The sequence below is a fragment of the Lynx canadensis genome, chromosome B1 (genome assembly GCF_007474595.2).
Source record: "Lynx canadensis isolate LIC74 chromosome B1, mLynCan4.pri.v2, whole genome shotgun sequence".
In the NCBI taxonomy this organism is placed as follows: Eukaryota; Metazoa; Chordata; class Mammalia; order Carnivora; family Felidae; genus Lynx; species Lynx canadensis.
Window position 1 is genome coordinate 84,542,821 of NC_044306.2, and position 15,718 is coordinate 84,558,538.

A 15,718-nucleotide genomic window follows, 5' to 3' on the forward strand; every position below is an offset into this window, starting at 1 on the left:
TAAAAGAAGATACATAGAAGGGCACCTGGGTGGCTCAGTCAGTTAAGCATCTGATTTCAGCTCAGGTCATGATCTCACCATTCATGGGTTCAAATCCCATGTCAGGCTCTGTGCTGACAGCTCAGAGCCTGGAGCCTGCTTCGGACTCTGTGTCTCCCTCTCTCTCTGCCCCTCCCCTGCTCGCTCGCTCTCTCTCTCTCTCTCTCTCTCAAAAATAAATAAAATAATGCAAAAAATTAAAAATGAATAAAAATAAAAGAAGATACACAGAGATTTTCCAAGGATATAATATACAAGATAAAAGACTTAGAAGAGGAAATATGCATTTAAGAGTCATTACCAGGTAGATAGATGAAACTAAATAAAGTGTGAACACAAGGAAGAGAAAAATATTAAGGAAATCCATACTACAGATGTGTGGGTCATAGAGATTGCCTTCACCTGAGGAATAGGAAGCACAAGTGGGTAAAAATCACATGCAACTTGGGTACCAAACAAAGGTATCAAGAGAGAAAATAATCGCATTACCTTGTTAAACCTTCTTTCATTCATATTTATGTGACACGCACTTGCTAAGCCTTTACATTCTTGCCTCCGCCTTACAATAAGCTTGTAGGGGAGGTTCTATTTTTACCCCCATTTTATAGATGAAGAACTTAAGCAATACTTAAAAGATCACAGAACTGGTAGGTATCTGAGCAAGGATACAAATCCAGGCAAAATGATTCCTGATTGAATTTGTCAAAAAGAATCTGAGTCCTCAGAATAACTGTTGGCAAGAAATCCTTAGATCTTAAGAGCAGTTCTGCATATGGACTTACTTTATGGTTAGATATCAGCCATATCTAATACTTGTTTGCTGAAATTTTTCCTGATCTTTCAAAGCCCTAAATTCCATGACCCACACTTGCCACTTCATAATGCTTTGTCATTTTCTTCCACCTCATCTTACCTCATCCTTCATAATCTAGTCACACTGGACTCTTTTGAGACCTCACTTTGTACTTTTCACTGCTAGGCCTTCAAAGGTTTGCCCATATCTTTTCCATGATCTCAAACTTCACATCCTCTGAGGAACCTTCTCTAGTCCTTCAGGCCAGAGCTGATTTTGTGAGCATGGGATCATTGCAAGTGCACAGGGTCACCAACACAGCAGGGCCATCTGCTCTGGGTTTAATGCTCTGTAGTCACCATCTTGCCTTCTTAAAAATTTATCTTTGTGTTTTAAATAAAGTCCAATAGGGCAATGGAAGCCATGCCTGGAACTTTAGATTTGATTTACCTACAGTTCTGCCTCCCATGTTCTCCAATGCCTGTCCAGTTCCCTCATCTTTCTCCTAACCCAGTGACCTCTTTCTGACCCCATTCTCACCTACCAAGGGGCCTGGGTGCAGGTGTGGAGATAGTTAGGGTCAGGATGGATACCTTTGAGACTCTGCATACATGTGTCACCATGCCCAAGGGAGTATGACATAAAAGAGTAAGTAAAATCTCAACCATGACAGGTTGAGAAAGATACCACTGAGGAAGAAAGGAGAAAGGTTGTTTACTCTCTTTGAACAGGGGTCTCTCACATTTTAATTCTTTCATTGAATTCTGCAAATTATGCAGCCATACTTTCTTTTTTTTTTTTCAATATGAAATTTATTGCCAAATTGGTCTCCATACAATACCCAGCGCTCATCCCAACAGTTGCCCTCCTCAATGCCTATCACCCACTTTCCTCTCCCTTCCACCCCCCCATCAACCCTCAGTTTGTTCTCAGTTTTTAAGAGTCTCTTATGTTTTGGCTCCCTCCCTCTCTAACCTCTTTTTTTTTCCTTCCCCTCCCCCATGGTCTTCTGGTAAGTTTCTCATGATCCACATATGAGTGAAAACATATGGTATCTGTCTTTCTCTGCAGCCATACTTTCTACAAGGGTTTCAAGTACAAAGGCCCTCAGCTGTCATATAGGGTAACATGAATGAGTCAAATGAATTGGATGGTTGGACACTGGGACAAACTAGGAAGTATATATCCTTCAAAAGAGGGCCACCACTCAGATCCAGCCAATCATTCCCATAAAGGAATCTGAACCTACAGGTGCCATATCTTCTGATTTTTCAAGTAAATCTGAATTTTTATATGAAACATTAAAATTCTTTAAAGGTCAATATTTGAGTTGGAAGAATTGTTAAAATATGAGGAAGGTCAAATAAAATACCTTTGAGGGCCAAATACGACTGGCCCATGGGCCACTATTTTGCATCCTCTGAATCTCTGGTTTATTGAGATGCTGTTTTAAATGTCATCTCCTCTACTAGACTTGGCTCTGTGAGAAAATATGCCAAGTATTTGTGATTTGCTCTTGAATCTCCAGAACCTAACATAATTCTTGGAAACTCATAGAGGCCAACATTATGAAATAAAAGGCTGGTCACCTTGATCTATAACTGCTACCTGACAAAAAATGCTTAGGCAGGTAAATTTTATATTATTAAGTGAATATCATCAACATGTGTGCATGTTTATGCGTACATACATGAAAATCATCAGAACTTATACTCAACATTAGATAATTATTTCAGTGGATTTATAATATGAAACATGTATTTTACTTTGTAAAGTGCAAGGATACAAGCACAAAGCATCATTTTCATCAAAGGGCTTAAATATTAATATTCATGAATTTCATGAATTTCTACACATAAATGATTAGTATTACATTGGGAAAGAAGCATCAATGAATCAGGCTTTTAAAAACTCATAAGTTAACAGGTAAAAAAGGCTTTTAAAATACACTTACTAGCTAAAAAAAACAATAAAAAATAAAATATACCACAGATATTTGTATTATAAAATTAGGATTTCAATAATAATTGTACATTATGAAATTTTCAAATATCCTATCAGAAAACTAATGTGCCCTTTAAAAATTGTGCAATGAATTACAATGTAACAAAACAACACTTGACTCAGCTCCAAGATTCTTGGCAAGTTCTCAATTTACTTATTTGGCTATAACCTTTGACAAATAACTTACATTCTTTGGACCTTACTTTGTGGGTAAAATAAAGGTCATCTGCCAAGTTTTGGAGGTCTCTGCCAGTTCTAATGTATGAGAATAAAGGTGCCACATTATTTAAAGTGATTTTTTTTTCTTTCATTCATTCAACATATTTTAATTGAGTACCTACTATGTGCCAGGCACTCTTCTAGACAATGAAGATACAACAATAAATGAAACAGGCAAAACATCTGCCCTCCCATATGTTTGTACCAGAGAGACATTAAAACATAATAAATAAAGGTATTACACAAGATATTAATGGTGGCAAATGATGTGGAAAAATATGAAGCAAATAAGAGGGTTTTGGAATATTGTTAGAGGGCAGAATTGAAGTTTAAGGGGAGTGGCCAATGGCTTTATTGAGAAGTTGATATTAGAACAAAGACACAAGGAGAAAAAGATAGAGCCATGTGGACATCTAGGGGAAGGATATATTGGACACAGAAAACAACTACTACAAAAGACTTGAGACAGTAGTGGCCCTGCCATGATCAGAAAACAGCAAAAATGCCAGTTTGGTTTGAACAGAGAAAGAGGAGGGAAAAAAGTAGAAGATGAATTTATACAGGTAACTTAGAGAAAGGATCATGTAAGGCCTTTGGATTGACTTTGACTTTTACTCTGAGAAAAATAAGAGCAATCAGAGAGTTTTTGAGCCAGGGATTAACCTAATATGACACAGATTTTAACACCTAGGCTGTAATGTTGCGATTAGACTATAGATGGGAAAGATAGAACCAGGTATAGATAAGTTGGAAGGCTAATGTAATTATATAGGTGAGACATGTTAGTGGCTTGGATCAAGAAGAAGGTGGCAGTGGAGATGATGAAAAGTGGTTGGACTCTGTACTTATTTTGAAGGTAGTGTTGACAGGCTTTTCTGATGGTTTGGGTGAGAGAATGAAAGAAAAGGAGGAGTTGAGGGGCGCCTGGCTGGCTCAGTCGGTTGGGCGGCCAACTTCGGCTCAGGTCATGATCTCACGGTCTGTGAGTTTGAGCCCTGCGTCATGCTCTGTGCTGACAGCTCAGAGCCTGGAGCCTGTTTCAGATTCTGTGTCTTCCTCTCTCTCTGACCCTCCCCCGTTCATGCTCTGTCTCTCTCTGTCTCAAAAATAAATAAACGTTAAAAAAATTCTTTTAAATAAAAAAAAAAAGAAAAGGAGGAGTTGAGAATGATTCAACATTTTTAGCACAAGCAGCTGGAAAGATGGGGTGGTCCTGTACTGGTTGGGGAAGACTGGGTAGAACAGGGTTTGTGGTGAATAGGAGCTTGTTTGGAAAATGCCAGTTTACATGGACATATCAAGTATGCAGTTAGATATAAGAATCTGGGTTCAAGAGAGAGGTTCAGGTTAAAGATATAAATTTGTATAAAGAGTGCATTTATCATGATGAGCACTGAGTGAATCACTATACGGTACACCCGAAACTAGTATAACACTGTATGTTAACTATACTAGAATTAAAATTTTAAAACTTAATAAAAAAAGGTATAAATATGGTAATTGTCAACACATAAATGGTACTTAAAACCATGGAACTGAAAAATGTCAACAAAGGGTTGAGTGTTCAGAGGAAAGGAAGCTAATGTGCAGATTACCCTGGGGATGTTCCCATATGAATGGGTCAAAAAGAAGTGGATGAACCAGCAACAGAGTGGGATAAGGAATGGCCAGTAAGGTGGGAGGATACCAGGAGAGTATGATATCCTGAAATCCGGGGTGAGAAACTCCAGGAGGGAGTTTTCAGCATGCCTAATGCTGCCAAAGGTCAAGTGGAATGAGGACTAAGTGACTTTGGATTTATCAGCATAGAAGTCACTGGTGACAGTGATGACAATTCACTAGAGTGGATAAGGAGTAAATGCAAGTGGAGTGGTTAAAAGGAAGAGAAAGAAAAGGAACTGGAGACAGCATGTATAGACAACTTTTTGAGAAGTGTCATCATGAAAGGAAGAAGAGAAAGAGGGTGGAAGCTGTAGAAGGAAGTAGGGTCGAGACGGGGTTGTTTTTTTTAAAGATGGGAACACAACGGCATGTGTATGTGCTGATGGGAATCTCTAGTGACAAGGGAAATATTGATGATGTAGGGGAAAGGGGAGAGAATTTCTTGAGTGATACTTTTAAGTAAGGGATAGGAGATGAGATCTGGTGTACAGATAGAGGAGCTGGTTGGTCTTAGCTGGGGAACAAACAGTTCATCCTCAGAAATAGGAGAGAAGGAAGAGCATAAGCAACAAATGTGAGTAGGCAGGCAGACAATGGGTGACATATAAAAATTACTTTATGATTGTATTAATTTTTTAAGATCGTAGCTAATATCTTGGGGTTTCTTAGTATGTGCTGGAAACTTAAAAATATTGCCTGTATTATTTAATTCTTGTAACATGCATAGGAATAATTCTACATATTTAATAAATGAAAAAGTAGAAAGGTGAATTACTTGTCACTATCAAGCCCAGTCCAGTGGCAGAGCCTGGCTTCCATCCCCAGTGGTCTCAGTTGAGAGCCTGCTCTCCTGACCACTATGCTTCACTGCTTCTATTCTTTCCAGGAAAAAGCATTAGTGGTATTGAGAGATAACTTTTTGAAAATCAATCCTGTAGATATCTCTTAAAGCTTTACAATGGAATGGTACCTTAGGCAGAAATTAAGAATTACCGCATATTCAAAAATTGCACTTGCTTAAAATTACTTAAATTTATCATAAATCTGGTGATGCTCACATCCAAAACAAAACTGAGATAGATAAAGACTCATATTTCCCATGTGGGAACCTTGGGGCATATGATTATTGAATGGAATGGCTTGAGAGTAGTATTGTTTACATTATGTTTGGTTACTTGCCTACTTTCCCTGCACTTATGAGTTAAATCTATTTACGTGAGGCTTTGTCACTTTGTAAAGGAATTTTTAAAAATGGTGCACTATACTCCAATGGCTTTGGAGTTTACTAGAGAAAGCTCCTACAGTACCTGGTTCACTTCAGGATAGAAATGCCTCTCCTTTTCCCTTCTCTGGATCATTCTTCAGTCAACTCAATATCTACTCCTTTTTTCTCAGTCTTAGATACTACACAAAATTTAAATTACAGGAGCTATCTGGTGCAGATGTATTGGTGACTTCAGGTTGCTCAGTAATCTATGACCTATACAGCTTATTCTGAAATGTTCAGCATATTTGTAGGCCAGAGTCCTGAGGTTACAGGTGTTTTTAAGGCCACAAGGCAAAATAAGCCCAATGGATATGAGACTCCTCCAGGCTCATCACAACCCCCAATTCAAAACTTTTGTGCTACAACAAATACAGAGCTTGTTTGATTAATGGATTTAGGTCCTGGAAACTGTCTTAGCAGAATTTACTTAAGGCTTTCAACTCTGTGCTACAAAATGAGAAATTTAACCAGGATATCGGTTGATGCATTTCCTTCGCTATTTTTCTAAGAGCAAGATTGGAGAGTTTTATGACACTGTGTTCTCAGGCTGGCAGGATTTAAACAAACAAAGTTCCCTTGACACAAGAAAAGGTTGCCTTTGTTCTTCTAGCAGCTTGTTTCAAGTTGAGCAGTACACTCATTTCTAATACATCTGGAAGGTGCCAAGATCAGTCGCTTCCCTTGGATCATAGTTCAGTGGACACTATGATGATCACGTTTTAAGATTCGTGTCTGTCCTTTGTGTGAATCCCCCTGGGGCCGTTAGACTGCTCAGAAGACATAGACTGCTCTCTGTGCAACTTTTCCCCCAGGGTTACCATAAACCCTGTTTCCATTTGCCCTGCCTGATACCCATTATTTCTAGATTTGGTCTTACTTCTTAGCTTTTGGCTCTCTGCTCACATACTCTGTACCTTCCTGTTTCCCTCCCCACCCCTACTTACCTCTCTTCTATCCCAGCTATGATGACTGCCCACTAAGCTTTTTATTGTTTTTCCCTTCCTCCCATGGCTTCAGGCTCAACATTTATTTCCACTGTACTCTTGCCTTGTCCAAGTCTGTCAGTAATGTCAGCCCCTCCTCTCCTCCCTTCCAATCCCCGCATGGCAACTTCAATCAGTTTATGGCATCTGTCTATGGGACTTGACATCATCAAACCATTCACTTCTCCCAGACTGTTCCTACAAAGCTTTGCTTTATGAGTGTTCCATTCAGCTTCCCTGAACTCCTTCCGTACAAGACTTCCTTCAAATGTTCAGCAAATAACACAACCATGAATGAATATGATCTCACCAAAGATGAACTGCATTGCCTCTAAACTCTTAATTCTTCTAAACTTGTTTTGTCACGGTCCCAATTTTTATAGCACTTATCCAACTCCCTTATATGGTAGATATTACTTTGCACCTCTTACTTTTCCTTGTAGGGGTCATGAGTTATAAATATAAGTGTCACCCATAGGACCTCACATCCAAAAGGTTCTACCTGTCTAACAAATGACTGTGTTTCTCATGATGGCAGTGAAGAAAGGAGGGAAAGTGATAAAAGGAAGGCAGGTTAGCATTTGTTAAAGTGATATAAATACAGATTGATTTTTTGGTTCCTGGACCACGAGATAGATGATAAAGATGGACAAGGGCTTAGGAAGGCTCAGGGCACATTCTGAGTGGCTGAGGAAGGCATTCTAGGCAACCAGGCCTTAGCGGATGCTTTTCTTCTCTGGATTATTCAGCTATTATCTGATTAGGCTATATCCTGGGGTATGTCCAGATATTTGGAGGCTTCATGTGGGCTGGTGTCCAAGATCTATTACCAACGTTGGCCCCATGTATTATACTCATACAAAGGAGTTTAGCTATAAAGTGTCTGGAGAGGAAGCCTTTGGTTGACCCCTCCAAGCTATGATGTTCCCATTGTGCCTGAAAGAAGGCCTTCACTCAGAGGGGCACATAGGTAGCTATATCTGGGGTGAGGTAGGACACAGGTCCATCAAAAGCCATAAAGGCTCTGAGCAGGGATCGTGAAATCTCCCACCCTCGCCTCCAACTACAAACCCATTGTGGATCCTGTGCTCCCTGAGTTTGAGCATTAGTATAAAAGCCCTGTTGGCTAGGAGTTTGGTCTCTGTTCTCACAACCTTGGGGATTTTATCACCTTCCTTAGAGGCTATTCTAATTGCTTAGCTTCACAGTTCATCATCTTCTTAACTGAGGTGAATCCTAAAAGCTGGGATCATTTCTTCTCTTATCTCTTTGCATAAAGTTTAATGGGCATGCAATCTTTTAGCTTTTCTTTTCCTCTATGTCTGAAAAGTTGTGATAACAAAAATAACAATGGCAACAAGCTTGTGTGAAGTTAATTATTTTAAATGAGCAAAGAAAACCAAGTACCTGAGAAGAAAATGACTCAGAAATTGGAAAGAAAGCATTATGCTCTGCTACAGTTGGTAGCTATTTGGCTCTTTTATTTTCCTCCTGAGTAACATAAGAGCCATTGAGCTCAGAGGACGTGAACATCCTGTACAGGAAATAGATGGCTTATGGAGGAGGTGAGGGGGGCACCTCGCAGTCGTTCTTTGAATCCTTCACTGAGCGTCACTTGAATATGTTATAGAAGCAAGGAAAAGGCTGGAAAACAGGCTCTGCTTGGATGGCTTCCAGCACACTTCACAAAGCTCAGGAAAAGCTCGGCTAAGCCACATGCATTTTATGTTTTCCTGAGGAAAGACTCTGCTTGTTGGTCACAGGGTTAAGGAGTTTCAGCAAGTTTTTATAGAGACACTAAAACATTCTCTTTATATTTTCCTCTGTCACTGAAAGGAGCCCAGGGGATAGAATCGAGGATGTGGGCACTTAAGTGCCTGCTGAGCCGGTTAGCTCCCAGAGAGGAGTTGGTGCCATGACTATAGAGTGGTGAGCCCCTAGCTTCCTAGCTTCATTGGGTGTATCCTGTGTGTGTGTGTGTGTGTGTGTGTGTGTGTGTTGTGTTGTATAAAATCTTAGTTGAAATTTGAAGAAATTAAACTCAGAAAAGTGGATTGTGCATTTCAGGACTTCTGATTTTGACTAGATAGTGCAGAATGAACATCATCTTCATCTCTGACAGAACATGGCTTTCTCACGAGAACAAAGTGAGCACCACGCAAATTGTGAAGTAAGGAGAGGCAGGAAGGTGAGGGGAAGTGACAGTGATCTGAAGACGGTCAAGACCTGTAGCTTCTTCCTTTTCCCAAAAATGTTTTCGAAGAGAAAACTAAAGCATTTGCTGTTCCTTTGTGAAAATGATTTGGAATGCTCATTGGAGCAAAAAGGCCATTTGTGAACTGACTCCAGCCTTTCTTTCGCCTGTCATACACCATTGTGTTTATTTGAGAACCTGAGATTTACGGTGAGTGAATATTAACAGGGACCAAAACCTTTAGTTATTGCAATTTGCATTTGCCAGTGCAGTTTTTCCTTTATCTGGTGAACTTAAATTGTTTCTTTTCCAGAAAACAAAATAGAATTTTAGCTTTCTCATTCATGCTTTTCTATTGGAAGCTGGCTACTGTAATCTTTAAAACATGCTACCTTCCTCACAAACTTGCATTTTTCTTATTTATAATTAATGTTTTATTATACTGTCATTTTCTTTAAATTTTAGCTAAAAACATATATATAATTATAGTAAATGGAGACTATTGTTAACATGCTCCTAGGTTTAGAATATCAGTGTATTTTTTCCATGTTTTCAGTTTAATTCTATTAAGACTAGAAATCAGACTCCCTTTTGTTAGTATATGATTGCAATTTATGAGTAAGAATCAACTGGTTAAGTAAGTGTGAGGATAGGTTTAGAAGCGAGTAAGGAAATGATGAAGAAATTTGCAAAGAAAGATCTTCAAGAAAAACAAAGAGCTATATTTAAATTTTAGCTGTCAATGTCTTTCAAGAGAAGTAAGTGTATACCTTTAAGTTAATTTTCCATTTTCTAATGAGGAAGAGCATATCACACCCTTGACCAAGTCATTGACCACTTGACACAAGATAGTATGATACAAGGTGCCTAAACCAATATGCACACTATGTATAAGGCAGTACAAATCAGGGGCTTGAATGGAATAGTGACACAGTAGTTCTGCTTCAGCCTAATAAGGCAGCGCCACCTACTGCACACAAGCTTTATTTTGTGTTTGAGATTCTTCAGTAGAAGCTGATCTCTAGGACTTAAGCACAAAACAAAATCATTTTGCCGCCTGTTATCTTTTAAGATGGAAATCTACATCGGTTTATTGAAATATTTGTCTTCCTAGTGTATATATGTATGTTATCAGTCTAAACATTCATGGAGAATAATAAGAGGGCGGGAGAGAATGGGAGATAAAGAATGTAAATATAAAAAAATAGGACTAAGGAGCATCCCTTTTTGATATCTACTGATGTATCTTTTATTCTGAAAATAAGTCTGATGCCCATTCACACGCCCTTTTACATGTAATAATGACATAAAAATCACTATTAGCCAATGCTTGTTTAAAATGAACTATTGTTTGTATTTCACCCAAGGCTGCCCACAGGTGAGTCCTTCATTAAATGATTACAGACTTAATAAGCCTTCATTGGATTTTCCTTCTCTAGTGTTTTTTTATTCCTATCATAACACTTAATTCTACAATATTTTTGAATAATAACTCATAATGTTCCTAATGTATTTTGCATTATAGCTTCACATAAGCATTTACATTAAGTATTAACAAGAGCACAGCTTTTTATTAAGTGGGGGTCACTAATTATTCTTTCAAGCATTTTAGTTTATTTCATCTAGTTTATTACAACACAACATAAAATAACTGACAGTAGATATGGTACAATGGTGATTACGATTCTTTTTATCATTCCCTGTAACTCTTCCAAGGTCTTAACTGGTTATTGACCACTTACATCATTCACGGTGAAGTTTACACTTTTTTGCTAAGAAGATCATAGCAAGTCAGATCCTGATTTATAATGAATTTTTCAGCATATATACATTTCTATTAGATATCATTGTCATGCTACTATTAATTTATTTATATGTTAATGGAATGTCATGCAATCTGGAATGTATAGTATTTGACATTTATCAGGGCCTTGATTTCCAAATAAACTAAAATATAATATAACTCATTTCTATATCATGTGCCAATGTCATAATTATAGAATCGAAACATGTTTGGTATCTAGACATACAAAAAGCACAGTTGGTTTCAGTTTTGTATCCTGATTTGAAAAAAACCTATTTGAATTGTCAAAAACTTGATTTTTTCATTCTTGTCTATATCTTTAAAAATGTTTGGCATATTTATTATAACTATACTCATTCAATTAAAACGATTGAATTTTAGATTCTGTGCTAGGCTCAGTGATTGAAATATAAGTTCCTTACTGTCAGTGAGCTCCCTTTCTTGTAGAGCAAACAGTGTGTGGATAATTCTAGAACATTAAAAACAAGGAACTGTGGGAATAAAAAAAAAAAGGAATTAATCTCTACCCAAACTTCAGTAAATGGGGAGGGGGGCGGGAATCCATACTTCCTAGAAGACAAAAATCCTAAATTAAGTCTGCAGAGAAGATAAAGTATTTATCAGGGAGACAGGTAGAGGGAGTGTGTTCCAGGACTGGAGTTAGTATTTGCACACACACTAAAATGAAAGAGCATGGCAGGTTTGGGAAAATTGGGAACATTGTTCAGTTCACCTGGGACTCACGACTGTGAGTGAGGATGTTCTGAGAGGTGAGACTGGACAAGTAGCAGAGATCAGATAATGCAGGGTCTTTTATGCTTTTGGACTTTATTCTGAATTCTTTAGTGTTTTTAAAATGTTTAAAGTAGGGCAGTGAGGGAGTGAGGGATGGGATGGAATTGAAACTGATTAGAAAGTCCCCTCCAGTGACACTGTTGAAAAAGCGTTCAAATAGGATGTGATCAGAGGGAGAGGGAAGTGACTGATCCAGAGAAGATTGAGAAATGATGAAGGCAGAGGGCAAGGGGTAAGTGAATGTCTGGTGGGTTATTACAGTGGTAGAACTATTCAATGTCCCAACAAATGTGAAAACTATAGAAGAAGAAGTCTAGGAAAATTTGTTTCCAGCATAGAAAGAGTCTGATGGCCTCATCCACTAGGATCCAGGCAGTACAGACTGGAGGTGAGTAGGGTGGAGAGGAGTTCTACTGTAAATATATTCAATACACCCAGCAGAGAGATCCAACATGTGGCTGGTTATTGACACCTGGATTTCAGAGGAGAGATTTGTATCAGAGCTCTTCTAATCATTGTGAATCCTTAATGATATGTGTAACTTGACTGTAGAATAATAAATTGGTTCTATTCTCCAAGACCTTCACCTATCCTGCTGTTCTTACACCCCCTTCCTCCCCACAGAGGACTGGTATGAACAGTTGTATCCCCTCATCCTTACCCTGAAGGACTGCATGGGAGAAGTGGTGAACCGAGCCAAGCAGTCCTTGACATTCGTGCTCCTTCAGGAACTTGCATACAGCTTGCCCCAGTGCTTGATGCTGACTCTGAGAAGGGACATCGTCTTCAGCCAAGCGGTAGATGCCTCTTTTTGTTGTGAGCACAGTGCAATGCTGGGTGGCTAAATGTTATCCTTGGTGACAGAAGAGGTCTTCTTTTGGTAGTTTCATTTTTAAAGAGATTCTTTACTTAAATTTTTGGTATGAGGTTTTCTTGTTCATAATAAACATGAACTGAATGGAAACAGCTTATGAGATCTTCAGTATTTATTTCTGCAAAGAGATGGCCAAGTCTCTGAATTGTACATTCTGTTTCATGGCGCAGACAGTCCGTGAAGAACAGGTTGCCCATCCTGTCATGGTATTACTCCCTGGGGTCTCCACACAGTACAGGCTGGAAGGAAAGGGGTGGCTGCCTTCCACAGCAGGTGGCAGCTGGGGCTGGCAAAAGGGATCTGTTTGCAACCTCCCTTTTATTTATACAGCTCCCTAAGGAATCCCAGGACAAGGCCTCATAAGGATCTTTTTGTTTGGTTTGCTTATAAAATAAGTTTGCAGGGAAGTAATGCTTAAAGGCAGGGTTTGGCAGGACCACTTTCTTTGCCTACCCCCAGCCCTATCTCATGACACCAAGGCTGGTCTCCATCACAGTAGCTGTCCTGGAGGCCTTTCTTCTCCCTTCCGCCTCCACACCTACACCTGAGTTTTATAGACATACATATGGAGGAAAGGAGACAGAAGCCTCTCTTCCTAAACATTCCAGGCAAAGGGAATATTTTAACCCAACTGTCCGTGTCTCCCACTATTTCATGGATGTTTCACATACTTGAAAATTTTTAATTAAATCTGTGATGCCTCAAAAATCTTAAATATTTTTCAATTAAAGTTTGCTGACCCAAATGTCTTCAATGACTTTTTTTTAGCTTGCTGGATTGGTTTGTGGTTTTATCATCAAATTACATACAAGTTTGCATGACCCTGGCTTCCTGCAGCAGCTTCACACAGTGGGGTTGATAGTGCAATATGAAGGACTGCTAAGTACATATAGTGAGTATTGCTTTGGTACATGTTAAAATCGTATTCTTATTCATAAGGATAGTTGATCCATAGATTCTGCAGTAAAACTTAAAAATGAGAAATAAACATTTATGACATCAAGCATTAGAGAAATAATGTAACTTTCTGTTCTGTGCATTCATTCACCTTGTAACTGTACTCTTATCCTCATTATGTTTTGAAAATGGAATTATAGATTATTTCATAGTGGAGTCCTGAACAACCATCTGGCTTTTTTAATATAAAAGGCTCTTTGCCAACAGAGTTTCAATGACTGGATTTTTAAAGTCCCAACTCTCTAATGTCTAGAACTGCACTATTCAATACATAGCCTGGTGTGGCTATTGAGCACTTGAAACGTGTCTAGTCCAAATCAATATGTACTAGACAGGCACACCAGATTTCCAAGACTAGTAAAAACTAGTTTTATATTAATAATTAATAATTTTATATTGATTTATAACTAAATGATACATTGGGTATATTGGGTTAGAGTAAAATATATTATTAATATTAATTTCACCTTTGTAAATCTTACTCTTTTAAAAACGTGACCCCCGGGAAATTTAAAATTATATATGTGGCCTACATTATATTTGAATTGGATAGTGTTGATCTGGACTCTAACTCAATTTCCTCCTTCTTAGGCTTTCTTTGTTAGTGTGCTGAGAAATAAAACTAGTGTGAGCCTGGGTCAGTAGTCTAAAATTCAAACATCTCTATTATTTCTAGAAAAATCAAATATCAAGTCTAAAATTCAAACATCTCTATTATTTCTAGAAAAATCAAATATCAGTCCTGCCAATGGAAAGAGATCTGCATGATCCTCTGTTTCATAAAGGAGTTAAAACTTCCCGATAGTCTTCCACCAAATGTACACATTCTTCTTTCCCTCAAAGGGTACTTGGACTGCTGGAGTCCACTGAAATGGTTTTTATTTCACTGGTGAAAGCCTTCAGCCTCTGAGGAAAAGTGTTTAGAATAAATTCACTGCACTCAGAAACTCATTCACTAAAATGCTAGAACAAATCCCAGCAGGGAGGTGTAATACCAAATGACATTTTCTTCAAATAGTATATTTGTAACAATGCTCCTTCTCCCTTGTGTAGGTGATGAAATCGGAATGCTAGAGGACATGACTGTTGGCATTTCAGATTTGAAGAAAGTTGCATTTAAAATAATTGAAGCCAAGTCCAATGATGTCTTGCCAGTTATAACAGGAAGGCGGTAAGTGGTGCCTATTTCCTTGAGACCAAGCTTTGTTAGATATTTGTGTTAACTCCTGACAAAGGAGCCAAGGAGAATTAAGGTTTGGTTGGGAAACTTTTCTCTTGTTCTTTTTTCCTTTTTTGTGCAAAATAAGTTAGGGGATGTAAGAGGGGAAGATCTTGAAAAACTCTCAGAAGTCTCATGAATGTTTATCAATTGTCCGGTAGTGAGGTGAGCCTTGTAGTGTTCCTCCAGGAAATATGAGGAATTCAAAAGAATAGCAGGCATCAGAAAAGCATTTTCTCTTTATTACTATCTATTCCAAAGCTCTACATGTTTTTACTTTTGCTGGAATCATTTGGTTAATAGCATCATAATTCCTAAAATGACTTTTTATTAAATTCTGTTAAAAGCAGCAACATTTTAGAAAGGATCTATTTCTGTGTCATGGGGCATATACCGCCATTTTTCTTAATAATTTTTGACAATTCACTCACAGACTCAAATTTCTGAGAATGGTTTTAAATAAATAGCTTTGAAGGTCAGTGTATGATGGGCAGAATATCAGAAATAGTTAAGAAAAATGATGATGTGTGGAATAGACCTCCAACAGAAGAATTATATCCTTTGGTAAATCATTTCAGTTGGGGTCCACCAGATTGTAACCATTTGGAAATTAGCACTTTTAAATGCTGCATGAGGATATTTGAAATTTGAAACATTCTTAGATCACAAGGAAAAATATGAACATACTAAAGAGAAGGCCCTTTTCATACTGGAGAGAGATGGAGAAGAAAGTAGGTAGAAAAATTCAAACTAAACTTGCTTTCTGGGGGCACCTGGGTGGCTCAGTCAGTTAAGCACCTGACTCTTGATCCGAGCTCAGGTCATGATCTCATGGTTCTTAAGTTCAAGCCCTGCATCGGGCTCTGCACTGATAGTGTGGAGCCTGCTTGAGATTCTGCCTCTCCTCT

General features: G+C 38.3%; 1 protein-coding gene across 1 annotated transcript in view; it reads left to right on the top strand.

The window, feature by feature from the left end:
* Positions 1 to 15,718, top strand: part of INPP4B (inositol polyphosphate-4-phosphatase type II B) — a 797,369-nt gene that overhangs the window by 695,091 nt on the left and 86,560 nt on the right. Inside the window, 3 exon segments of the mRNA XM_030313011.1 lie at positions 12,385 to 12,557; positions 13,403 to 13,526; positions 14,645 to 14,762. Coding sequence (XP_030168871.1) covers positions 12,385 to 12,557; positions 13,403 to 13,526; positions 14,645 to 14,762 — 415 coding nt within the window.